This window comes from Rattus norvegicus, chromosome 1, assembly GCF_036323735.1.
Source record: "Rattus norvegicus strain BN/NHsdMcwi chromosome 1, GRCr8, whole genome shotgun sequence".
NCBI lineage: Eukaryota > Metazoa > Chordata > Mammalia > Rodentia > Muridae > Rattus > Rattus norvegicus.
In genome coordinates, this window is record NC_086019.1 from 208,829,856 (window position 1) to 208,857,568 (window position 27,713).

At 50.2% G+C, this 27,713-nt stretch overlaps 1 protein-coding gene across 19 annotated transcripts in view; it reads left to right on the top strand.

The window, feature by feature from the left end:
- The window catches only part of Shank2 (SH3 and multiple ankyrin repeat domains 2), a 445,157-nt gene that overhangs the window by 254,712 nt on the left and 162,732 nt on the right, over positions 1-27,713 (top strand). For 18 of the 19 annotated variants that reach the window (XR_005490582.2, XM_063274304.1, XM_063274282.1 and 15 more), the window contains 1 exon segment: positions 24,517-24,592. Coding sequence is in view for 18 of the 19 variants with exons in the window: in XM_063274304.1 (XP_063130374.1) it covers positions 24,517-24,592 (76 nt within the window). In the remaining variant the exon portion in view is untranslated. 19 annotated transcript variants of the gene reach the window in all.

The following is a 27,713-nucleotide window of genomic DNA, read 5'->3' on the forward strand; positions in this document are numbered from 1 at the left end:
CAACATGGGGGGCAGTAAACAGGAGAGAGGCTTCTGCTGAGCCCATGAATATGCGTGGGAAATTCCAACCTGCGGCATCACAGAGCCCCTCTACTTCCTTGGCCTTAATGTAGCGTGGTGTCCTTCAGTGCATGCACATGTGTCCTAGAACAGCACTCAGCCCCCAAGCACCAGAAAGGCCGAGTTTGTGTTACCACCTGCCTATCACGGGACCTTGGGAGGCCATCTGTCCTCAGTGACAACCTGGGCTGCTAACATATTTGGTCATGGTCACTGACCTTGCCTATTCCTGACAGGGGAGGCAGAGCAGGGAGGGTGGTTCTCTCCTACAAAGTGGTAGCTAAGGGTGAGAACTCCTGAACAGTGTGTTACTTCTTGGGCTGTCGGGCACAAACAGCTTAAGTAATAGTAACTCACAGTTCCAGGCACTGCCACCTGTGAATGATGTTACACACCACAAGCATATATGGCCACTCAGGAGTTGTCACTGAACCAAGGACCATCCTGTGAGAAGAAGGGGCATCCTCGCTGTTCTGGGTGTGTGTGAGGAAGGGCAGTTTCCGAGGCTCAAGGACCACTGTTCTCTCCACCACTCTCCTCATGGCTCCTCACTCCCTACATATGCTGTGTCCTCCCTTGCTCACTGATAACCCACAAGGGCCGGGGTGGGGGTGGGGGAGCAGGTCCAACACTGCTGTTGTCATAACTCGCTGCATCTCTAGCCACCAGCACCCCAGAACCCCAAAGTCCACATTGATGGGCTCAGCCAATTAAGAGTGAAGAATATTCTTTTAACTAGGCTCCGTAGTACACACCTGTAATCCTAGCATTCAGGAGGCCGAGGTAGGAGGATTGTGCCAATACTATGCCATCTGCGTATTTCGGAGTCCTGGGTCCCTGCAGATGTGGGGACAACTGCACGTCAATTATCTTGCTCTAATGTCTTCTTAAGACAGTGACCTCTGGTGGACAATGCTCACTGTTATAATTGTTCCAAAATGAGCTTGCTGGGGCTCTGGACTCTGCAGTTTCTGTGCACCACAGGCCAATTGCCTCGGGAGCTGTCTCCCTGGGTGCTGCAACCTGGAATGCCCTGAGTCCGTATGGATTCCAACTCTGATCTCCCCGGTGAGCTGGTGAATCTGGCCGCCACACTCAGCACTTAGGAGTCCCCAAGTGTTTCCAGGTGACTCACGGAAGCATGACACACAACCACTGCTGATAGGTTAAAGTTGCTGGCTCGGGTGTTAGTGGCATTTATGAATATCATAGAGAAACATTTACTCATGCGGCTTCCACAGCAGAGGGAATCGCCCCAGCTAGTACTCACTGCCTGACATATCTTTGCCTGTTACAGTTGCCTGATCATATAAATATGCACGTGGAAACACATCCACACTGAGTCTCGGAGTGAACTCTGCTGAACTGGGACAGATGAGGTGTTACTGTATTCCAGAAGAGGTTCACATAACCTGGGTTAACCTTGAACTTGCTGGGTAGCCGAAGCTGGCCTTGAACTCTTGAACTCTTGCCTCTGCTTTTGCAGTGCTGGGATGACAGACATGAGCCATCACACTTGGCTCTTGGCCTCTCCCATCTATGGCGCATAGCCTTATAGCTGTTTCTATACTTCTGTACTGAAGAGTGTGTGTGTGTGTGTGTGTGTGTGTGTGTGTGTGTGTGTGTAGGTATGTGGGTTTGCGTGTGTATGTGTGTGTAGGTTTGTATGTGTGTGTAGGTGTGTGTATGGGTGTGTATACAGGTGTGTGTGTGTGTGTGTGTGTGTAGGTATGTGGGTTTGCGTGTGTATGTGTGTGTAGGTTTGTATGTGTGTGTAGGTGTGTGTATGGGTGTGTATACAGGTGTGTGTGTGTGTGTGTGTGTGGTATATAGGTTTGTGTATGTACATGCATATAAAAGCCAAGTTCATACTCACATGTTCCTCTGGTGCTGTCCACTTTTCCATTTTTTTTCTTAAGACAGTGTCTCTTATTGGCCTGGAACACTCCAAGTTGTCTGGGTTGTTTGCCCAGCAGGTACCAGGGATCCTCCTGGTTCCACACGCCCAGCATGAGCCGCCACACCTGGCTTTTTTACCTGGGCTCTGTTCTAGGGATCAAATTCCTCTCCTTATGCATGTGCGGCAAGGGCTTTACTGACTGAGCCTCCTACCAGTCCTGCACTGAAATCTTGATATGCGCTTGCTTTCTGATCTCAGAGACTTGGGAAATTCTCTCTTACCTCATCATCTCTCATCCCTCTGCTTTGTGATGTGGACACAAGCTTGCCACCCACCTCCTTGGTACTCATCTTTGCTGTTTAATGGCTTCCAGACCTGAGGGAAGCCTCCATTCCTAATACAGGCAGGTGGCAGCACTAACTCCTTAATCAGCACGAGTTCTGCTACCCCTAAGTTTTTGATGGACACAAAGTGGCCTAGATGTTACTGTCTACCAGGCCGAGAGCCCCCTCCCCCATTCCCTCCCCTATTCTGGGTACCAGCCAGGGGTCATCCCCTGCTGGGTAGTCAGAGAAGCCACAACATGCACACTGCCACCTAGCTGTTCGAGCCCTACACCACACACACACACACACACACACACACACACACACACACACACACACACACACTCATACTGGGTGTGCACTTCACAAGAAATAGAATGTGAGGTGAACCTACCAGACTGCAAGGGAGCAAAAGCAGGGTGAGCTAGGGAGCATCTTCACCGTGGAAAGAGACCCAGGTGACGAGGAGTGCAGATGAGGAACAGGGGGACCCAGATGAGCCTTGGCTAGGCTGCTGGAGACATAAGGACAGGCCCCCAGGGCTGGGAGAGGAAAACAGCAGTCTAGGTCTTGTCTCCAAAGAAGTTCTAGATCATACCCTCTCATCCCTCCCTGACCAGGTGTGTGTGTGTGTGTGTGTGTGTGTGTGTGTGTGTGTGTGTGTGTGTGTGCCTGCATGCACACATGGGGGTGCTTATCTTTGGATTTGTGAGTATGTGTATGCACATTGGATGAGTATGTGTACATGGGAGTGTGTACACACACATTCATGTGAGTGTGTGAATCTTGGCATTTTCGAGAGTGTGCATCTATTTATGTACTTTGCCTGAGAGAGGGAGGGGAGAGAGAGAGAGAGAGAGAGAGAGAGAGAGAGAGAGCACCCATCCACACACTTATTGTCACATGCTGTCCTATCTGTGTCTGAGTGATTAGAGACACCAACTGCTCATACCTTCGCCAGCTCCCCTCCTCAGGAGCTCTAAGTCCGCCTCTATTGTAGGCGTGATGGATGGATGGAGTTCAGCTGTTCCGTTCCCTGCATGCCTGTGCCTTGCCCAGCTTAGCAAGCTCATTGTGCCTTCCACACACCCTAGCTGGTTGTCCTCCTGAATTCTGGGAAGTAACCTTTTCTTTGTCCCTGCTTTCTTGCTGATGGAGGAGTCCTGGGCGCCAACAACTCCTCAGGTCCTGTAGACAACCAAGCTCAGAGCAGGAGAAGTATAGGTGGCCATGACTGCAGAGCTTCGGGCTAGCTCTTTGCTGTTTCTAGAGGAGTCTGTCTGGGTGTGAGGGAAAGACAGACAGACAGATACAAAGACAGGCAGGCAGACAGGCAGATAGACACCCCTGGGATATATCCACCTTTGTAATAAACAGCCTGAGCTAGTTAGTTTTTGTCAACTTGCCACAACCTATATAACTTGAAAGACTCATTTGAGGAATTGCCTAGATCAGGCTGGTCTCTGGGCATTTCTCTGGGAGATTGTCTTGACTAATTAACCTAGCCCACTGTGGGTAGCTCCATTCCTTGGGAAGGGGTCCTGAACTGTATACAAATGAAAGAATCAAGCTGCACATAGGCAAGGCTATGCATGTCTCCCTGCTCTTGACTGTGGAGTGATCGCTCGCTTAAGTACCTGGAAGTATGAACTGAGCAAACATTTTCCTAATTTCCCTAATTTGCCTATGGTCAGGGTGTTTTGCCACAGCAACATAAAGGAAACTGGAATACAGTCTAGTACTAGCAATGACAGTGGCACTTTGCCTAGGACCCTACAGTTTATACAGCCTGTTGGGACTCTAGGTGGGTAAAAACAGGTGTCACCAAGGCTCCAGCAGAGTCCGTGTGTGCTGCAGTTCCTGCCACCTGGAGCTGGCACTGATACTCTTGGTCCACTGGCCCTGCAGCAAGGTTCACACTTACCTACCCATTACTGGTAGATGGGAAAACTGAGTCCTAGAGAGACTGAGGCACTTGTCCAGGGACACCAGACAGGGACCAGGCAGCAGCCTGTCACCTTTGGCACACCTCAACACTACTCCTGGCCGCCTGATCAGCCTCACTCCTGGAACTTAAAGACATGGAGCAAGGTAGAGACTCTACCGTATACACCCCTGAGCCCCTCATCTTTTTGATGAGAAAGGGCGTATCCAAGGACACAAGCTTTAAGATGTATGCTCCAAAGACTTCGAGGATCACATGTGCCCGCTGTGTGGGGCGGGCCTGGAGAGGGAAGGCAGAGCTTCCGTGGAAACCCTGGCTATTTTTACCCCTGTCTCTCCAGCTTCTGCCTCCCACTGGATTCTCGGTGAGCTGCGGCGGCAGCAGCCCCCTGGGTCCCTCTCGTGCAAGGCACAGACTATTTTTACGACCCTCCAATTTGCCCACAGATCATGTCAGACCACAGGGGGCAGGGTGGGGAAGAAAGGGGTTCAGAGAGGCAAAAAGTCTGGGGGGCCTGTACGGGCTATTAAACTGCAGGGGATAGGATTAAGGGATAGCTTGAGATAAGCCAAGCCTCCCAAGTAGGAGGGAACTCACTGCCTTTTAAAGCTGCAACAACCAGCATGGCTTCACTGTACCCAGCATCCTCCCTAGCAGACCAGGAGACCAGGATTCTAGTCCTGAGTCCAGCCTTAACTGACTGGGTGACTTTGGGCCAGGTCCTTTGGGCTTGGTTTTCTCATCTTTGCCCTTTACAGAGTACCTAGTCCTGCATGCTAGGAAAACAAGAAGTAAATTCTGTCACCAACTCTACAAAGTCCCCACAGGCCATCTGAGTCTGGCAAGGGCAGGGCGTAGCTGTAAGACCTCTGCACACTGAAGACATAGATAATACCAAAGATAGCCTTTCCCCGAGACCTACAACATCTCTGGTGCCCTTTAACATACCTTATGCATCTCATGCCTATAGTATCCCTCTTAGGGATAATAGATCTATGTCCATCAAACAAGTCAAGACAGTTGGAGATGTGTCCAAAGTCACACAGCCAGAGACTGGGACACGACCCTCCCCACCCACTCAGCCTCTCCAGGGGCAGAAGGACATTAGATGAACATTCCTTTCCTACCCTTCCCTGACTTATCGGCAATTCAGAAAGGAGAGGGCTCTTGTCTTAAAAAAAAAACAAAACAAAACAGAGGGAAGCCAGGTGTGGTGGTGCATAGCTCAAGTGCTCAAGAGGATTCTTAGTGGGGCCAGCCTGGGCTACATAGCTAGATCTTCTATCTCCAAAAATAAGCAGCTTAAGATTTTTTAATTAAGTTAGAAGAAGAAAAAATGACAGATGGCAAACAGAAGAAGAGTCCCTGCCCTCTTATGTGACTCCAATCCCTAGAGATGAAGAGAGAAGGAAGGCGCCACAGGGAAGCACTCAGAAGGTGGTCGGCTCACTTCACACCCTGAACCCCAGCTCCCAGCTCTGCCTCTGAGCTTCAACCTGGTGTTCGCCCACCAGGATCGTTCAGGCTGAAGTTGCAGCATGTCTGAATGCGCCCCAGATCTGCCTCCCATGCACTACCAGAAGTCCTGAACACCTGGAAGGGTACCCTGTCCCTGAGACCCAGGCTTCCTCTTTGGCATTAGTTCCATGAGGTGATGGGGCCACCTTGCTGTCCACTACACAGAAAGCCGGAAAAGTGCCCAGGCGGAGAAAATGCCCTGCTCCAAAATGAGAAAGCAATTACTCAGGACAAGGACGGTCACTGCCTACAAGTGACACCTCTGGCCCCTGCTAATAGTGGTTGAATCATTTTCCTCTCCCTGCTAATGGTGTGCGTAATTGCACCGGTTTTTCAGGCGTCCTTCACCCGTACTTATTTAGACTAGTGACTGATGCGTTGCCATGGAAACCGGCACTAGGAAGAAAAAAAAAAGTCCCCGGTACAGTGAGGAAGTGGAAGGACGCAGCTCCAGTCTGCAGCTACAACTTGTGTCAAAGAACCGAATTTTCAGCCGATCCTGATTTTCCGTCTTCAAAAGTCAAATCCGTGAACCTCCTCGTGGATTAAACTCTCTGGGGTTGTCTTTCTTAGTCCTGTGATCTATTCTTCTTCTTTTTTTTTTCTTCTTTTCTTAAATTCTGACCATAGAAGACTGCAACTTTTTTTTTTAACTCCTTGTTGGATTAACAGAGAATATAGTAAGTGAGGCCAGCCCCGAGGACCCAGTCTCCACATGGACCCAGAGGAGGAAGAGGCGAGGGACCGGTCTGAGTGAGATGGTCATACCCAGGTTAGGAACGATGGCTGAGAGCTCCCGGTTCAAGAAGAGAGTTCATTTTGGAGGTATGGTGCTACCTCCCCAGCCTGCTTGGGGTTGGCCGATGTGAGTCTTTGTTCTCTGCTGGAGCAGCAGAGACAGTGGTCCCGGAACTCTGGTGCTACTGGCGCTTGGTGATTATGCTGGCATGTTCGGTGTAGGCAGCAGGCTGCTCAGTCTACACTTTGTGTGTCTTAGAATGCGATGCTTCGGGTGCCTGGGTTCCTTCCTCCAGGCTATTGTTTCCAGCCTGGCTTTCTCTTACTTCCGATTTAGAGGAAAACAAAGGTAACCGTCAGATTACCCCAGGATGCAGGCGTCTCTGGCAGAGAATCCCACGGTCTTATTTTGTGTTCTTGAGTGGCTCTCTGAGCACTGGTGGGTTTCTGAGCCCAACTCCAACATCTGTTCCTAGTGAAATGCTGTGTCGAGGGTGTTGACTGTATGGTGAGGGGTGGACTGAGGCACCAGTGTCTCAGGATCCCTGCAAAGTGCATGGGAAGTCCCCCAAGCTGGGACAGGGACGCCTGCTGCCCTCAATGCAGGCGTCAGAGAAAGCATGGCCAGCTCGGCTTCTGTTATTGTTCTTTAATCAAGTAGACTCCCTGCCCCTCTGATGGTGTGGCAGTAGAAAGAAAGAAAGAAAGAAAGAAAGAAAGAAAGAAAGAAAGAAAGAAAGAAAGCAAGCTAACAGGAGCTGCCTTGCCAGGGTTCAGGCTAGCTCAGGGACATAGTGAGCAAGAGGTTCCTCACCCCACCCCTGGATGTCACTTTGAGGTGTGCAACAATAAATGTGAGTTGCCAAGATTCTAGTGACCAGTGGCCCTAGTTCTCACTGCATGGCGTCCCTACGTTCTGTTTGTCACCTGCAGAGTTTGTGCCCCTTGGACAGGGGCTGCTGTGTTGGTGAGTGGGAGGGAATGAGAGCTCAGGGGTCAGACATCTGTCTGTAAAGGTCATGGCCAGGGTGAGTCTGTGCTTCCTGCTTCCATTTGGACTGCCCAGCCCTCCCCCGAAGCCACCCTGATAAGGGGTGTGCCCTGATAGCCTGTGGTCCTGAGCTCTGGTTAGCCAAGGTGTGGATGCTGAAGCTCCTGTCTGCAGAGTCCTGGCTCCCTCCCACAGGAGGCAGCAGCTTCCTCCTGTTCAACAGGTCTCTCTTCTCAGTGCCCTAGTTCCCAAGCCTCAGCTGCCGGTGTCCTTAAAAAAGATTAAAAAGCTAAAAGGATCCTCCCGCCTCCAGTCCGGATCCCAAATTTAAATCTAGGCAATACTCCTCCAACCTGTGAGCCTTGGACTTCACCTCCAGGAGCCTTTTCTAGGAGTGACTGACTCTGCCTTCTGGAAGGGGTCAGGGAGGGCTTGTTTACCAGGCTGCTCCACTAAGGGCAGGGCTAATTAGCAGCTGTTTTATTTCAGAAATTCTGACTCCGTGGGGGTGGAGGCCAGTTGTGAAGTAGAACCCAAGACCAGATGTTGGAAGTGGAGCATCAGATAGACAGAGGCTGCATGCTAGGGCACACAAAATGGGGCCCACCCAGTCCACAGGACTTGGCATGGCAGAGCATGGAAGCCTCGGATACTTGGGAACAGCAGCTAGGTTGACCCTGGGACAAGAAGTCTAGTCTACCTGTTCTTATGGGAGTGCCCCTCCCTTCCCATCATCAGTGAAGCCCTAGGCCTGAGGCACCTGCTTCCCTGGCCTCTGGTCTCTTCACCACGTGCTCCTAGAACACCAGAGGCCACCTTGGCAGGGCACTCCCAGCCAAGCTAATCAGCCACATGCAAATCAGACCCAATTCATCCATTTACTGTAATTTCCATTCAGAGTGCTGGTTTGGGTCTGTGGATTGTGCAGGCTTGTGGAATCTCTTGGGCTGATTTTTCCTCTTCTTCTTCCTTTTTTTTTTTTCCTTCAAACATTCTAATTACTACAGAACAGAAACCACTGACAGCCAACGGCTCTATTCATTTGTTCAACCAATTTGAGAGGGTGGTCACTGGGCAACATCGCCAGAAACCGCTCCTACCTCCCCCACCCCCAGTGTCCTCAGTTCCCCTTGGCCATAGAACAGCACAGAGGGCAGAGATGGGTAAGAGAAACGCTGATAGTCAGCACCGAGAGCATCTGGCACTCACGAGAGTGTTATCAGCTGAGCTCAGAAGGACAAAGGGAGACAGAGGCAAAGAAGCTATGCGCCTTTACGTGAGTCCAGCCCTTCCAAAATGAAGAAAGTGAGGGTTGTTGTGGACACCTCTCCCCAAAGCCGAGGATGCCCACCTCTTCTTGCACTCCTAGTAAATCTCAAAGAGCATTGTGGGAGTGTTTCTTAAGGGGAACAGCTGGCTGCTCAGATTTATTCTTTACAGATGCTCTAGGTGCCTTGGGGTGACCTTAACTCCTATGGTCAGGCTGACCTGGGTTCAGATCCCAGGTCTCCTTTTTGGGAGGCAGATGATCCTGGAGCAGCTGAGTCCACCCAGCTGCCTCCTGACAGAACAAGCTTGAGACAGCTGTGTGAGTTCAGTAGCGTGCCTTAGGGAGCTCAGTTATTCCCCTCCAATGCAGGCCACGGCATTATTTCTGGGCCTCAGTTTCCTTTCTGGAGTTTTATAATGAAAACATGACTCTCTTCTGGGTGTTGATGGTTGAAAAGGCTGGGCGTGGCCATGCAGGCGGGAGTGCCTGTGATTGAGAGAAATGTGATCTCGGAGTCATACCTGGAAGTGTCGAGGCTTTGTGGTCTCTCTAACAGGAGGTCAGGGGTCACACATAGGTATGCATGGAGACCTGTGAAGCCACTTGAGATTCTGACTTTCTGTGCCCTGCTTGTCCTCAGAATGCCCAGGGTGTTGACTCGGCTGGTGAACCGACCTTCCCTGTAGTCAGTGAAGGGGAGGTACCAAAACCTACTAGGACCTAAGAGGTATAGTGGGATCAAAGGAAGCCCCACCCAACAGACCCTGCTCCATCTCGTTGGCCGGGGCTGAAGCTACTCCTGGGAGATGGGGGAGCATGGGTTCTTAGCTTCTTGGCCACACATGAAAGTGGTTGCTGAATACCCCGATATAGGGTGTGCACAGGAAGAAAGGCTTTGGCCCAGAGTGGGCTGGGACCTCTGATTCTATGAGAGGGAAGCTCCATAGAACATCAGTTAAGGCCTGAATGCTAGAACTTTGGTGGCTGACTTGGGTGCCCTTGGCGGCTGGCTTCCTCTGGTCAGGCTTGAGGCAGAGAAGGATCTCACGTCTCTACACTAGGACAGTGTGCGTGACACGTGGTAATTGAGGCCAGGTGACGACTTTCAGCAGATCCCTGTCATGGTATCTTTTTTCCCCCTGCCCTTCCTCCCTGTCCTTCTGGAGCCTCCCTTAGAGTGTGTGTGAGTATTCTCTGTGTCATTATAGTGAGGAAAAGCAGCACAAACTGAGACATTGAAAGAGGAAGCAGATGTAGACTTAGAACCCACTCACAATGACCTCAGCAGAGTTAACTTTGGGTCCCTTGCAGCTACCTTCGTCAGTCTGAGCGTCAGACAGGAGCCACCTTGTCCCTTGTCCCATCTCTCATGGCCTCAACACACCCACAGAATGATGCTTCCAGCACATGATCTTAGGAGGCCACAACACATACCCAGCACAAGGGAGCTGGCAGTCCAGTTTCCCATGGGCTCCAACATGTGAGTGTACTAAACGCCCATGGAAGCCTGGACACTGGCCTGAGAGAGGGCCTTTCACTGAGTAATCATGACCCTCCTCCTTCTCTGGTTTGGTATCTGGAGCTGGTGTTCTGTGGCCCTCTGGTCTGTGCATGAGCCCTGATGTCTCAAGGGTCTTTGATGGGGCAAGGAACACAGATACACCTGATTAAAAAAAAAATACCACTTTGTAAAGTGACAGCCTGCTGACAGTCACTTAAGTTGGTGTTCAGCTCATGTTTCATAAAAGGTTTTCAATCGCTAGCAGATTCCCAGGAGAGCTAAGAAGAAAACCACTTTGCTAGGGAGGCCACCTCTCTGAAGTGGTTTGTGTTTATTTGGGAGGGGAAAGCAGCTCGTGTGCTGGCAACTTTCCTCTTCAGGATCTGGGTTTAGATGCCGGACTTGGCTCTGGCATAATGCTTGAGTGTTTGGTCTCCATGGATGCAAGTCCTGAGACCCTGGTGGCCTCCTACATCCATGCCTACCTTGAGTGAATCACAAGTTCTGCATGCATGCGTGTGTGTGTGTGTGTGTGTGTGTGCATGCGTGCGTGAGAGTGTGTATATGAGTGTGTATGTGTGTGCATGCCAGAGCTCAACGTCAGGAGTCATTCCTCAGGTGTTGTCCACTTTGATGTTTTAAAGAAATCTTTAAGTTTTACTTTTATTATATTTAATTATATATACATATGGGGGCAGGATATTCACATTAATGTTGGTGCCCTTGGAGGCCAGAGGTACTGAATCTGGGGTTTACATGGGTGGGTGCTGAGACTCAAACTTGTGTCCTCTGAAAGAGCAGCAAGTGCTCTTAACCACTGAGCCATCTCTCCAGCTCCTCCTTGGTTTTTATAAACATGTATGGTTTGTGTGTATGAAATGCGTGTGTGTGTGTGTGTGTGTGTATGTGTGTGTGTGTGTTATGTGTGCATGGTGTATGTATTTGTGTGGTGTGTGTGTGGTATGTGTATTTGTTTGATGTGTGTGTACATGTGTGTTTGTATATATGAAATGCATGTGTGCATGTGGGGGGTATGTATGCGTGGTATGTGTATTTGCGTGGTGTGTGTGTGTATGAAATGCATGGTGTGTTGTATGCATTTGTGTAGTGTGTACACGCATGTGTGTGTACATGTGTATTTGTGTGCATGGTGTGGTATATTTGTGTGATGTGTGTGTGTGTGTGGGGTATATGTCTGTGTGTGGTATGCTCGTGCATGTGTCATAGACTTCAGAGGGCAGCTTTCAGAAGTTGGAGGAAGGGGTTGGGGATTTAGCTCAGTGGTAGAGCGCTTGCCTAGCATGTGCAAGGCCCTGAGTTCGGTCCCCAGCTCCGAAAAAAAAAAAGAAAAAGAAAAAACAAACAGAAGGGTCTCTCTTGGTGTTTCTGCTGTACTTCATATGCCAGGCTAGCTGGTTTGTGATCTTCAGACAGTTCTCTTGTCTCCACTTCCCACCTCACCATGGGGTACTGTGATTACAAATGGCTGCTGTGGCATCTGGATCTTCAGGCCTGCCAGGCCATCTTGTCCCCTGTTGAGCCATCTTGCTGGCCCCTATTTTGTTTTGTTTCCGAGACGGGTCTCTCACTGGCCTGGAGCTAGCCAATTAGACTAGACGAGCTGGCCAGAAAGTTCCAGAGCTCTGCCTGTCTCTGCCTCACCACTGAGGGGATTACAAGGGTGCACCACTATGCCTAGCATTTTTTAAGATGGCCTCTGGGGATCAAACTCAGGTCCTCATGCTTGCACAGCAAGCACTGTGCTGACTGACCTGCTCCCCTAGCCTGGAGCATGAGGTTCTTCAAGAAGGCGTTTCTCCTCTGCTTGCTGCTGGATTCATAGCCAGATGCCGAGACACGGAGCTGGTCCAGAGGAGGCAACGAGCAGACATCACACACCACAGATGCATGCACACACCAGGGCAGAACGCCATGCTCCAGGGAACTGGGGATAAACAAAAGTGATGTCTCAGCTGTCTGTTGGCGCCATATCTCACCACAGAGGCAACAGTGCCTCCTAGGAACCACTGAGATTCAGGGAGGTTGAACATCAGCCTTGATCTGTAGATGGAAAGCCTCCAGAGCCTGGGTTGTTGGTAATGAGTAAGCTCTGTCAGCTAAAGGGAGCATCCCACAAAGGCAGGAGCAGAGCAATCAAAGATGCTGTCCTGGACCCTGCTGAATGAGGAAGGGGAGGATCCAGAGTGTGGAGCCCAAGGCCTGCTCTCACTGTGGTAGCACAGGCACAATCTGGTTTTAAGTTGTCATTTGGTTGGTTTGGATATTTGGTTTGGCTTTGGTTTTTATGTGAATTTGTGTGTTGCTCTGTGTAGTGCCAGTGTGTGCCTGGTACCTCTAAGAGACCAGAAGAGGGCATTGGATCCCTGGAGCTGGAGGTACTGAAGGTTGTGAGACACCATGTCTGTACTTGGTCTTCAGCCCCCTAGCCTCCAGAAAGGCAAAGAGATTAATTTCTGTTCTTTATAGACAACCTGCCCTTAGGTATTTTGTTACAGCATCAGAAAGGCACTGAGCTGGGAGCCAAGAATGAGAGCTAAGCAAGGGACTGGATTCCACAGAAAGAAGGGCAGTAATAGCCACAGTGCTCATCTTGGAAGGAGGTTGTCTAGGGCACAGGCACTGGCAGTATCTCAGCTCAGAAGATGTCCTCACCATTGCCCGTCCAGACCTGGCTCTGAGTCACCCGCAGGATCCTTCTCTAATACTGGAGGGAGGCAGTTCTTGTGTTCCAGGCCCCCAGGGACACCCATCCTGGAGTATAAACATTCTAAGTGACTTCCTGCTGAGTCTGTGGAAGCCACTGTCCTAGTGGCATTCAGGCTCTGTCAGGAGCCCTTTTCCTTCTCCCTCCCAGATGTCCACACTCAGCAGCTACCAGCTTTTGTCTTAAGTTCCCAGGGTACACATGGGCATTTCCCTACTGTTACTTACAGCACCCCAATCTGTCAGCTCATGCAGGTTCCTGGGGCTCAACCCTTTTCTGTCATGGCTTTCTGCCTCTACATCCCCATTTGTAGAATGGGACAGCAGTAGCCCCACTGCCCCTTGGCTCACAGTGGGATTCTACCATGATAGTGAACCAGCAGTCGAAACCATATAAGATACAGAGGTGTGTCAATAATACTGACAGTTTGACAGGATCTAGGATCGCCATAGAGGCAAGCCTCTGGGCACGTCTGTAAGGGAGCTTCTAGATTAGGTCAATTGAGGGGGCAAGGACCACCCTGAATGTAGGAGTCACAATCTCTCTCTCTGATTCCCCAGTATGGATGCAATGTGACCGCACGGGTGCCACCATGCCTTCCCACCCTGATGGACTGCCCTCAAACTGTGAGCTAGAATAAATGCCTCCTCTTCTAAGGTGTTCTGCCGGGTATTTGTCATGGTGATGAGACAAGTCACTTGGACAGATATCTAGTACCTCTGACCTACTGTCTCCACAGCTCAGCCATAGCCTTACCCATACTCAGAATCCACATTAACCCCCGCCGGGCAAGATCAGCACTCTGCCTGAGAGAACGAAGTGCTGATGGCCTCGTGGCATAGACTAACACCGTAGACTCCACCGTGTACCACCCTGAACGCCTAGTCTTAGCTGATCTCAGAAGCTAAGCAGGGCCAGGCCTGGTTAGCACTTGTATGGGAGAAGAACATAGCCTGGTGGCCCTGGGGTCACCTCAGGCCATCGTAAGCCAGGGAGCAGCAGCATCCATCCAACCTGGGTCCGATGTTAATGTACATGGCACCTAGGGAAGGCGCTCAGCCAGCCCTCAGCTTACACTTGACCACTGTCCCCTCTGCTGTTTTATCCTTCTGTGACTTCCTGCTGTGAAGTACTCAGCAACATTGCTATTGAAGCCTTTTTCCCTCTGAGGAGGCAGGTAGAACAGGTAAGCTAACTAACTGGCCAGGGTCCTGGGGCATCTTTCCTGTGTTCTTGGCTCTGCCTGCTTAGACTGTCACACCCATGTTCCATGTTCCCCCAGGCACCATGCATGCATCTCGAGTTGAGCCTTTGCATTAAATTGTGTCTTCAGGATGCCTCGCCTCACTCTCCATCTTTCCCTACTTTCTGTGCTTCTTGTCAATCAAAACAAGGAAACTTCTTCACTCAGCTCTTCTAGAAAGGAATTGACCAACTCAGAGTATCATCACCCCTGACCCTCCAGTGGTTAAGAGGTTTAGCGCCCTCCAGCAAGGCAAGGGAATTGTCTGCCTTTGAAATTAATCTTTCGGCCAGCATCCAGGACAGAATCCAGGGTCTCCCTGTCGTTAGCACAGACACTGGAGATAACTGTGTGCCCAATGTTCTCTGTCTGGCCATCTCCTCAGCAAAAAGTAACCTAAAAATATCAGTCATATGGCCCCCATAGGGAGTCTGGTTGAGGGGTACACTGCCCCCTGGAGGCATCAGGAAATGGGTGCAGGGCTGTTGATTGTCGCAGGAAATATGAAGGCAGACATCCCTTTGCATCAGCTGGGGGTTAGCTCCAGGACCCCCTCCTCACCCTTAGATTCACACACACACACACACACACACACACACACACACACACACACACACACACACACACACACACACTCCTCGCACTCTAATCCCTTCTGTAGCATGCCAAAGGCTTCCCCAGTAAGTCTCACAATCCTTCCATATTAAGTCAGGTCCCAAATGCAACACCCAGTGCAGTCTGTGTATTGTACCGAATTGCTTGAGGGATGTAAACACCAAGACAATTCCGTTCACGTTCAGTGCACATGCCGTAATTTCCAAATATGGTCTTTTAAAAAATTTAACATCATTAATATTAATTACATCTCTGTGTGGGCATGTGCAAGTTAGTTTAGGCACCGGTAGAGGCTTCAGGCATCAGATCCTCCTGGAGCTGGAGTTACAGGCAGCTGTGAGCTACCCGGCACAAGTGCTGGGAACCAAACTTGGGTCCTCTGCAAATGCAGCAAATACCTGTAACCACTGAGCCCCTCTCCAGCCCCTAGATTTCATATATTTTCAGACACACCTTAAGTTGAGAGAATTCGTGGGTGTGGAAGCCATAGCTACATGAGACCTGGTGCAGCTGTGGACAAGGGACAAGGGTATTCAAAGTCATGTCATGTCCAGAACAATCCAATCGGCAGCACTATGGGGTGCATGGTCCAGCAAGCAGAGCCTGACTCATCCTAGAGTGTGTCTACCTGCAGTGACACTGGCTGGAAGGGAAGATGGATGAGAGATGGCTAAGAAACAAAATGTGCTCCAGTCTGCGGGACACAACTTGGGCCTCTCAGATTGGTCACTCTGAGTAGAACCCAGGGACAAGTGGGTCCTCCCAGGAACTGAGACAGTGTGGCTTTATCATCACTGCCAAGAGTCTCGTGCACTCTGTCACTGTATATGACCCCAGTCCATCCAGTGATGGGTCCCCAGCTGAGCAGGATGTCCAGGAGCAGAAGGTGTCTTGTTTTAGGGTCCTCGGATGATATCCAGTTGACTTGGATGATATAGTGCCCTCTCAGCTCAGGCAGCAGCAAGCAGGGTATCATATGGGGCATAAATTCCTCTTGTATGTAAGCCAGACACACAAAAGTGGGCATCAGACAAGCAGCAGTGGCCAAAGGGCCTGACCAGCATCTTTGATCAGGGCTAGGGAAGGATGTGTGTAGAAATTTCTCTACCCTGTTCTCTCTGTATCCCTATATTGTGAGCGCTGCTGTAGACCACATTGTAGATGGGGACACTGAGGCTCCTGAGAGGACCTTTCCTGCTTTAATCAGAAGGCCAGGGAAGAACTGAGGCTCAGGTTTGTCTTATCTGTCTCAAGGGCAAGGGCATGGCTCAGTAACGGAAGGTTCATCTAAATGTGTGAGACCTTGGAATCCATCCCCATTCATGCAATAAAAAAGAAAGAGGAGGCGAAGGGAGGGGGAGGAAGGGGAGGATGGAGGTGCTGTTTTATATGCTTTATGTCTATCTGTCCACTGACCTCCCAAGGGAGGGGGTTACCTCAGGGAACGTCTGTAGCTTGAAGGGCTTTACATTCTTCTGGTCTCTCAGGGTACCCATGCTGGTCTTGGAGAAAGTCCCTCTTCTCATTCCCTTTTCCAGAAAGGCACTCTGGGATGGGAAGCCACAGAGTCTCCCAGGATGCCCCACCCTGGATTCCTTGCCAAGTTGCAGGCACCTCCTCCTGGTTGCTTTGCATAAGGGCTATTTTAGCTGCTGAAATCGGAGGCTGTCATGAAATCTGTCGCTGCCTTCCACACATCCCAAGGGGTGTATGAAATAGAATTTCCAGAAATCCCCCCTTTTCCATGTAGATTTCTCAGAGTGGCATTTTTAGGGCATTATCAGCTTAAACGCTGGCTTGTGGGGAGGGCTCATAGCTGCCTCCTGGGAAAAGGAGATCCCCAATTAACCTGGGATATATGTCATGAGGGAGCACCCACCCAGGGCATCCGTTAACAGGGCATCCTGTTCTCTAGGTGAGGCAGGAACACCCAGAGGCCCTTTGAGAAGATTCCTCCTGGTCACTGCCTTGTCCAGGGCTGGAACTGGGGGTTCCCCAGTGCAGATGAGCTCTTTGCTCTATGCTAGCAGCCTCTGGGAGGCACTAACTTAGCATTCTCTGTAGAGCCTTAAGCCCATCACAGCCAGACCAAGCAGATGGAGGTACCAATTTTCCAACGTTCACTCATTTACCAGAGATCCCGGGTGCCCACGTGGCCAGGTTGTCATAGGAGCCAGGAATCTGTTGGCACAGTGAAATCAGAACTGGGGAGAGAAGACTCTAACGAAAGGAAAGGCCCTGAGATGCAAATCAGCTCATCTTCTAGGAGCGAAGAGCAAGGGACCCTGGTGGGGACGAAGGTGCAGGGATGCGCAGGGCTGATGGCGTCACTGGATTCACATTCCTTCAAAGTCACTAGGGACCATGGTTGGATAGGTGGAACACATCACCAGGAAACCAGGAAACAGGAAGCTACTTCATGAGTCCAAGTCAGGAATGGTGATCACCTGGACCAGGATGATAATGAGGGCTGGACTCAGATGCTGCAGATATTTCAGGGCAGCCACTGTGTGAAGAACTCTGATGCTGGGTGAGAAAGCAGGCCTAGCGGTGAACTAGGTCTTATCGAAACCTGTAGAATTTTCTATACAGTAAGGGAAGTCACAGTTCTCTCTTGATTGGCTGGCTTGTCTGCCCCTTTATCGTCCACAAAGGGACCTTCTTTTTAGTCAAAGGCATGTGTCCTACATTTAGTGTGTGGAACACCCAGCTATATATATATGTGTGTGTGCGCACTCACCCATGTGTGCGCACATGGAAGCCAAAGAAAACACTGAGTATCCTCTATCATTCTCCACCTTCCTGATGTGAGATAAGGTCTCTCACTGAACCCTGGAGCTCTCCATTTTCTGCTAGGCTGGTTGGTCAATCAATCTCAAGACTCTACCTGTCTCTTCCCCATCACTGCTAGGGTTACAGGCATGTGTGGCCGCGCCGGCCAGTATATGAGTGCTGGGAGCCCCAACTCAGGTTCGTTCTTGTGTCAGGACAAATCCTTTCCTCTACTAGGCTGTTTGCTCCTGGAGAGTTTGGGGTTCATCCTGATGAGATCCCCTCTCCGCCTGTGTCTTGTTATCAGGCCTCTGCTATACACATCTGTCAGGACTCCTGGTGCTTCTGACAGAGACGTAGCTGTACAAGTGGAGCCCAAGTGGAGAAATAGCCTGCCTCGTGCAACTGAAAAGGCCGCACATGTCTGTCACAGCCAGCCTTCCCTGGGTGATGCTGTTCGACAAGCAGCCCTCAGTGGGAAGAGCAAGGAGCAGCAAAGACAGTTCCCACTCTTGCCACACGTCTGTGCCATATGCACACTGGTTCCTTGGAGTCCCTGGATAGAAAGCAGTGATGGCCCTAATGTGGGCTCTGTGCTCAAGGACCAACTGTCCCACAATGCTCTTGGGGTGTTGCTCATGTCATGGAATGCTACAATGGCTTTGACATTGGCTGATACTAATGTCTGAGGTCCACCAAAGCCTAGAGAGATGGCTCAATAGTTAAGAGCACTTGATACTCTTTCAGAGGTCCCATGTTTGAGTCCCAGAACCCAAGTCCAGTGGCTCAAAACTATGGACTCCAGTCACAGGGGATCCAGTGTCTTCTGGCCTCCTCTGGCTCCTGCATACATGTGGCATGCACATAAATAACATTTTGATACGATTAGAAAGAAGTCTGTTGGATCAGAGAGCTGAGGAATGAGACGTGAGCACACATGCAGGTGAGAAATACAAAAAGCATATGACAGTGGTTCCCATGACATTCCAGGCCATGGTCCAGGGCCTCCGTAGCAGAGCCCTGTGCCTTCTCCCAATACTCACTGCCCCTCCCTCATATGGAGGAAGTTTACCCAGCGTCCAGGCGGCAGAATGTCTGAGAGAAAGGCTACATCCCCCACACAGGCTGATGGTCACAGATAGGACTGGTGGAGTCAGAGACTGGCATGATGCTTAGACCAACTTGGACCACATCTGAATATTCTCACAGGTTGGGGGTATGCCCTGGCATCTGAGACACCACATAAGGAACCCCATAAGGTAAAGAGAAAATACCAACTCTCCAGTGAGGAGATGTGGGCACAGACTCTATGACAGTGACATCCCACAGCTGGCTGCTCCCTCGAGGTCCCGTCCTTTACCATTGATGCACCAGTAAACACGCTGGTACATACATGTGCTGTCTGAGCTCTCGTGCAGTCAGCAAGAGGAGGCTAAGTTACATCGGTGCAGAAATGACACTAAGTGCGTTTCTATGTTAGAAATAAGAACTGTCTGGAGCTCCAATTGTGTTCTATCTGTCTGTCTCTTTCACTGCCCCTCTCTGAGTCTTGTGCTGTCCTGCCTGTATGTCATCTCACAGAGTATGCCACCCTTGGAGGTCTCAGAAGTGGGAATCACAGCAGGGGGTGAGAACCTTGCACCAGATGAGGTCACAGGAGTGGTCTCGTTAGGGACCTATGTCAACTACTAGTGCCCAGAACAGACCTCTCCTGGGTCTCCTGAGGATAGACAGCAGGGCCTCCTGCCTCTTTAGCAAGCAGATAGAAGTGGTGGAATAGCCACAGCCTGGGGGGCAATGTGTCAGGTTCAAATGAGCTGGTGCTTCCCTGAGGAACCAAGTGGGGTTGATCTGTCCTGGCCATTGTCTGTCGTGGGCCTCAGGCCTCCTGCTCCCCCTGCCTGTTCTGGAGTTTCTTACTTATAACCTGTGCACCCTAGGGGTTTCAGAAGGGGTCAGCATACAGTATATAGTGTAGAGCCAGGGAAGGATAAACACTGGATATAACATAAGGCAGCTCTGTCTCAGTGTGGAAAGAGTCCCAAGAACTATACAGCCCATCTATCTATCCCTGCTCAAAATGGAAGCTGGGGTGAGGGCATATCCACAGTTGGCCATTTGTGTTTAGATAACTGGATTGGAGGCCTATGCTGCCTCTCATGAGCTATGAGACTTCAGAAGGTCTGGGAAAGCAGAAGCTTTGAACCCAAGGTGTGACTGACATGTGATAGCTGTAGACAGCATGACACACACTTCCCATGTGCTATGTGCCCAGCTGGCCTCACCTCCAACCAATCAGGTGCCTCTGTGTGAGCAGGGCTGGTGCTGTCCCCACATCACAAGTGAGAAGGCAACGCACAGCCAGTTGGTGACAGAGCCAAACTTTGAAGTCCACCTTGCCCCTAAACACCATACACTGCTGCTCCTGTAAGGTGGAGACAGGAAATGGGCTGCCTGCTGGGTGCTATGTGAGGACAGGAGCAGGTGGTCGACCAGTGATGACGTGGATCACCCGTAAAGCATCTTGTCAGCAGAGTGCAGCTTAACAGCTCTGCTACAGTGAAGGGGAAGACTTCAGGATGATTGTAGTGGGACTTTCGCATCCGCCAGCAGTATAAATAATGACACAGAGGCTTTTTAATATTTTAAAGCTTAGGCCTTTTAGCCAAGGCAGTCTCCCAGCCAGCTCTCGTGCTTATCCTGATGAATCCTGGCACTACGTCCCATCATGTGACTACTAGCTCAACTTCTCAGGGCACCACTCTACTCTATCCACTCTCCTCTGTGTCCACTGGCAAATATACCATAGCTCATTTCTTTTCTCAGTCTCTCTCTCTCTCTCTCTCTCTCTCTCTCTCTCTCTCTCTCTCTCTCTCTCAAGTTTCATCCTCCACTTCCTGCCCGCTATTGGCCATCAGGTCTTTATTATAGCCAATCAGATACAATTCTAGATTGCCTCTAGGCTAATGAGGAAGAACAAACACAAAATATGAGGCTGGTAATGGGCTTTAGAAATAACAATTCCAGGATCCTGCCAGCACCTAGCTCTCTGCTGGTGCAGAATTAACCATTGAAAATACAGAGACACATCTTCACACAATGAGAAAATGGTTACCCCAACAGATGGTGGTGGTGGTGGTGATGGTGGTGGTGATGATGTTGGTGATGGTGGTGGTGGTGGTGGTGGTGATGATGGTGGTGGTGATAAAGATGATGGTGGTGATGATGCTTATCCACATGTATGTTCACATACACACATGTACACATTTACCTATGCTCACATGTTCAAATACACACCCACACACGCACCTTGTGTACACATTCCTTTCTTACCTACATGCACATACATACATTTATGTGCACATGTATACAATCAAGGGTGTAAAGACATACACATGAATACATGTACTTTCACATATGCATGTGTATATACACTCACATGGACCTGCACATACATGCTTTGTCACACAATCATGTGCTGCATGTATACTCATATGTACTCGCACACATGCTCATATGAATGTAATGCACACCCTTACATAATACAGTCACCATGAGCCTGTACAGTCAAGGTCTCCCACACACGTGGATATGTATATACACATTCATATGTACTGTGGCATGCATAAACATGTACACAGAAATACATGAACATGTACATAGGCACGCATGAACAGGTACATAGGCACACATACACACTTGAACATGTATGTGTACATGCATTCTACTACACATTTGCTTCTCTGTTCTTGGCCCTGTGCCCTCTGGCCCTGCTGAGGCCCTGCCCACTCTGAGCACCCACTGGTTTCCTAGACAACCAGTACAGGACAGCCCCATGGGATAGAGGCAGCCAGAGCAACTCAGAGCAATACTACTAATGAGCTATCCTCAGGTCCTTTGGTGGGTGACTGCTTCATATCTTACTGACCTTTCCTAGCCCTGGCGCATGCGTGTCCTGAGCATGGATGTCCCAAGGGAAGTCAGACCTCCATGTTTCCCTCCATCTGATCTGATCCCTGGGGACCTCATCCTGTCATAGAAAGAACATGGGTTCCTTCACCCACCCCTGAGGTCCTGGTCACCTGCTCCCCTGTTCTTTTTCTAATACCTGGTCTTAGGTTTAAAGCCTTGCACCCAGTAATGCCTCACAGGGTCAGGAGACCAGCAGGGCCACATCTGGTCACCTTTTCTGTAGGTGTGAAGTGTGAGGCAGGTATGCACAGCTTAGCTGGATCGTCCCCAGCCCGGCTGGTGTTCCTTGTCCACACGTTCTCACTCCAGTGCCCTGGACTGGAGTTATTTGCTCCTTGCGTGATGGAGCCTTTGGTTTGTTTGGCAAGTCGTGAAGAACAGGGTAGCCATGGCCAGAACTGATCACATAGACTCAGTGATGTTTAGGGGACAAAGTCCTTCCACTTGTGGAACCAGAAGTCTAAGGTCAAGGGCTGTGTCTGGTGCACACCCTTCCTACTGCTAGGGACTTCTGCCTTACCCACACGTGGCACAGGCTATCAAGTGGTAAGCCTGGGCAAGCTGCCAGTTAAAGTCTCTTTTTTTCATCCTTAGTAAGCCACTTATTAGTTCATGAGGGCCCCAAACCATAAGTAAGGAGGATGATTCAGTGAAACAAGGTAAGGCCCCATCCTGGAGCCCCGAAGACAGCCCAGGATATAGGTCCCTGAGTCAGCCTATGGAGGGAAGGACGGCACTGTCGAGGGTGCCTGAGTGACATGGGGCAGGCATGCAAGTTGGTTTCGGTGATGCCATCGATCAGATCAAATGTACCCTGTCGTCCCTGCCCTCCCTGTGAACAGATGCCCACAGGTTATTCAGGAGAGGGACAGGGCTGTTACAGTACAGATGGTGACAGCATGGGAGTGACAGGCATAAACAGAGGATGACTTTCACTGTCTACCGTCTGCAGTCTAGCATCTTGCCACTCCGTGCCCTTTCTTTGTATCCATCACACGTTCTGGTCGAATTCAGTTGCTGCAGTAAAACTATTACCCAAATCATCTGAGGTGGGAAGGGATTATTTTAAACTTCCAGGAACAAGTCCATTCTTGAGGGAAATCAGGGCAGGAACTCAAGGCAGAGCCCTAGAGCCAGGCCTGCTCACGAGACCTCTGACCAAAGAACTCATTCTCAGCTAAGGCCATGCAGCAGAAACCCTGGGGGAACCTGCCTGCCTGCTCCTCTCAGGTAGTGTTCAGCTTTCTTAGACAGACAAGGACCACCTGCCCAGGAAATGCTGACGCCCTCCTGCACCAATCAAGACAATCAGGACAATCCCTTGTAGACATCTTCACAGACCAACCATAAGGACAATTACTCAGTTGAGACTCTTGCAGGCGATGCTAGGCTGGCCATATCTATGGGAAATGTTAGGTCTGAGTGACAGATTTTATTCCTGACAGCTAGCTTTGAGCCATCGGTTTACTATCCAAGAGGGTACATTTTCTAAAGCTGAAGCTGCTTGTTTTGTTTGCAAATGACATTGCTTTCCACTTGCATTGTAAGGGGACAGTTCTGGCAATTGTTGGCACATGTTTACCGGTGGCCTTCATGCCGGGCGCCTTCAATAGTAGACCAAGGAGTGGCCGGTTAGCGATGTAAAGCACACAGCCTGACATTTAAACTACCAAGATGCCTTCAACTTTCACTTAAGTAAGACTGCCCCTGTGAAGGGGACCCACAGTCTGGACTGGCTTCAAGGATGGCACTAGCCCAGTGAAGAGGCAGAGCTTCATATGTGTGACCCTCACTGGGTTTCCATGGTGGCATTTGACTGGGAAAACCAGGGGTGCTCACAGTAGGGCCCGGTATACAGAAGCACTCTGTGAGTGTCAGTGGGGAGAGAGGTGGCTTTGTCGTGGCTGAGGGAGGCATTGGAAGTCTTGAGCTGACAGACAGGGAAAGGAGAGGGCCACGGCAAAGCCCCGTCTTTGAAGAGAACTAATCATGTGCCAGGGTACTGGGAAATGCAAGTCTAGCTCCCACCTCAGGTATGCCTCCTTCCACCCCGGGAGGGGGCTCCTCACTCTGTGAGAAGTGGGGTGCTCTGTCTCGGCCTCTTATCACGTAAAGACCCAGGGCCTCTCTCAATAACCTGCATTGGTAGGGAAGAGTTAAAAAAAATAATCACCTTGACCTTGGAATGAGAGGAGAGACTGAACTGAGGTTCACCTGACTCTCAGAGCTCAGACTTTTCTTCATTTGCGTCATTTCTCCCAAAGTTCCATAGGACCCCAGAAGGACGCAGTCAGGGAGGCTTGTCTGTGAGGGGAAATACCTTGAAGCTCTCTGCGTGCTGTAGTGCTTCCAGCATATGCGTCCTCACAGTCCCCCCTCAGCCCCGTTGCCATCTGCTAATCTAATTACAACAGTCATATCATTTCCCACCGATCTTTCGTCTGAATCTGCTGAGTCAGGAAAGGGAGGCTTAATTAGAAGCGTTAATCATGTGTGTGCTTAGTTTAGCTTTTTTTTTTTTTTTTTTTTTTTGAGGAAAGCAACCGTCATCAGGATATTAATCCTGATCATGTCTCTCTGGGATAAAGCCATCATTGGAGGTTCCTGAGATGTCCAGAGGCCTGCCAGCCTGGGTAGCATCCTTTGGGCTAGCAGGTCTAGCAGGTTCCATACCAGGTGGCTGTCACTGTTATGACCAGAAGGCTTATGGCCCCCCTGCTCTGCAGAGCCTCATTTCCCCCTCCATGCCGTGAATGGGCACAGGATTCACAGCATCCCCACCCACATTTTGACCCCCAAATCAGCCTCATCTCCCATGCATGACCCTATGTAGAGGGATGTCACCCTGTCTGGGGCCAAAATGGGAGATCCAGCCCTTTGCTCGTGCAAGGCCTGGGATAAGGCTTTGCTGATTGGTGTCTGTCTCTCTTCCCTCTGCAGAAACCCGTGCGGACCGCAGCAAGAAGCTCTTTCGGCATTACACAGTGGGCTCCTATGACAGCTTTGATGCTGCCAGGTAAGACGGGCTTCAATCCGGCCTCAGGTGCTCCTGCGCGCCTGGGGAGAGGGACAGTGCTTTCTGTGCTTTGTTATCTGTGTGCCACCTCTGCTGGGGTTGTGGCATCATACTCTTCAAGAGAACCTGTCACAGACAGTGCCTGTGGAGGAAGCCCCAGAGAGAGGGCAACATGCTTTGAGGAGGAGGGAAGGATGGCATCATTGAGAGAAAGCAATAGGGATGCGAAAGGGGCTGGCATTGTGGGGCCTGAGGCCGAGTGCTGGCCATCCTCCAACAGGTATTTAGGCCCTCCTGACGGGTTTACACCTGACCTGTGTGTCCACGCCCTTGTGCTACCTCCTCCCGGCTGGAGTTTTGTTCAGGAAATCTTGCTCTCCTTGATGACCAGGACCCCAAGGAGGCAAACATTCTAGGCTCATAGGGTTGGGAGTTTGTGGAAAGCTGTGTGTTTCCCATGATATGACTGCCACAGGGTTCAAGATGGACTCTTCTCACAGAAGCCTTGCTCGAGCAGCACTGGGAAACCTGGCCAGGATGGACCTTAACAGGTGGCCATAGTCTGTAATAGTAGTAGCCCATATGTCCATCTAACAAGGAAGGTCCAGGCAGAACCAGTGGGCTCTAAGTCCCAGGGAGGTCTGGTAAAAGCTGTCACCATGGCTACTTGAAGGACTATCCAGGAAGGGAACAATAGTCCCTGTGGATGGGGGTGGGGAGAACCAAAGGTGGAAAGCTCCAAGCAATGGCTACTCTCAGGCTGTGCTTTTGATGGAGTATGTCTGGGGATTAGGGCCAAACTGGGGCCAACCAGCAGCTTCTAAGCAGAGTATAGAAGAACCTAGACTAATAGTTAGGGGTCAGCCTAGCTCTCCCATGGTGAAGGGTTGGACAAGCTGTGGGCCTCCCTTGACTGCCATTTCAGTTAAAGCAAACAAGAGTTGCATCTGCCCTGTTTACCTGTCCATCTCACCAGCACCAGCCACCATTGCCTTGGTCACATCCTCAACAACCTAGTAAAACAAGGCCACTGTCAGTGTGGTAGAAAAAACATGGAGACTGAAGAAGAGGCCAAGTGGTGGGGTGAATCCTAAGCTTTCAATGCATTTACACTTGTGTGTGAGGTTGAGCCTGGGATCACCTGAGGTCAAGATGCTTCTGCTCTCAATGGCCTAGGGTCAGGCCTGTGAGGCGGAGTCTTGATGAATATCAAATTTTTGCTGCCCAGAGCACCATTGGGAGGGAAAACACTGCACCTGTGACTGACAAAAGACCATCAAGTTTGCTCATACAGATGCAGGGATTAGGAAGGGAGTCAGCTTTGACCGTGGCAGGGACCTGCAAGGCAGGTAGAACCAGGTATTCATGGGTGGAGAGACAGAATGGTCTCACACACCATAAGAACCCCATTGGCCATGTCTCCCTGGAGGGGACATTGGAGATGCCCATCTCTCATCTGACTGAGCAAGCAGCAACCTTCCTGGGGGATGGGCATCTGCAGTTTAGCGCTCCACTCACCAGCTCATTAGAAAGGACCAAAAGCGCAGGGAGACCCAGGAGTCGCACCACCCCACTGGCCAATTAGGCACTCGGGGTGGCGTGACTGTGGTCTGTGCAAGCGCCAACGCCAACAGCTGAGGCCGTCTTGCTGCAGATGCTAATGTAATTAAAGACAATGCAGTGGGAAGTAAGGCTCAATGGAGACATTTTCCAAATCAGTTGAGAGCTTTCTCCCCTTCCTACCCCTTGGTGTGTCAAGTTAGCCCAGAGGCTCAGTGCCAAAGAGGTCAGCAGTTGAAACAAACCCCTGCATTAGCATGTGTGCCCAGTTGCTCCACCTGATCTTGCCTTAGGATTCTCTTCTATCTGCAAGGGGAACATGAGAGGGATTTAGAAATAGATACAGCACTCAGAATCAGACAGCAGAGGTCCTGGGGCCACCACTATACAAGGCTTTGCAGGTTCCTGAGGGTCAGTGTTAAAAGCACATCTTAACATGAGGTGACAGCTGCAAGTCCTCATTCCTCATTAATTGGGTCCCCGCCTCATCAGCAGGGAGCACCAGGAGGAGCTACCTGGGTGGGCAGAGGAACCTCAGTGGTTGCTGTATGCTGAACAGGCTCTATTCATCCACCCTTTTTTTTCTACCACCCATCCACTCAGGTATTCGTCTATACACATACATACATAGATACAAACATGCATGCATACATACACATACATACACACATACTCACATGAATACATACATACATATTTACATACACACATAATACATAATACATGCATGCCTGCATACACACATACACACATACACACATACACACATACACACATACATACATACATACATACATACATACATACATACATACATAGCACACATCTATTCTTCTACTCAGTACTCATGCATCCCTCTGTCTCTATCTCCCCACCCACCCATCCATCAGTCTAATGACCTGTTTTCTCATCTACCAATCTACCCATTCATATATACACCCCTGTATCCATCTGTCTGTCCATTCATTTATCTTCTTTTCCATCTGTCTCTTCTTTTTACCTTTCCATTCTTTCAACCCCCTATCTATCTAAACATCCATTCAGTCATCATCTATCCTTCTACCTGTCCATCCATCAGTCCACCCACCCATTCATCCACCCACCTATCTAGCTATCTATCCCTTTATCTACCCTTCCCCCAACCCATCCATTCATTTATCCATTGCCTCTATCCCTCCCTTTATCCATCCATCTAACCATAACTCTATCTAACCATAACTCCATCTAACAGTAACTAGTCATCATCCTCCCACCCACGTCCATTCTTTTTGTCTACCCCACACATCTCTCCATCAGTTTAACCAGTAGCTACCAAGACTTCCTTATTCTGTGAGTTAAAAGATCATATGGTCATGAGGACATACCTGGCTTAATGACCCAGTGGATAAAGCACTTGCCATGCAGTGTGAAGACTGGAGTTCTGATCCCCAGAACCCGCATAGAGAGCTCAACAGGCGCCATAGTTGCTTGTAAGCCTACACTCAGGAGCAGAGATGGGATTCCCTAGAGCAGCAGTTCTCAACCTTCCTAAGGCTGCGACCCTTTAATACAGTCCCTCATG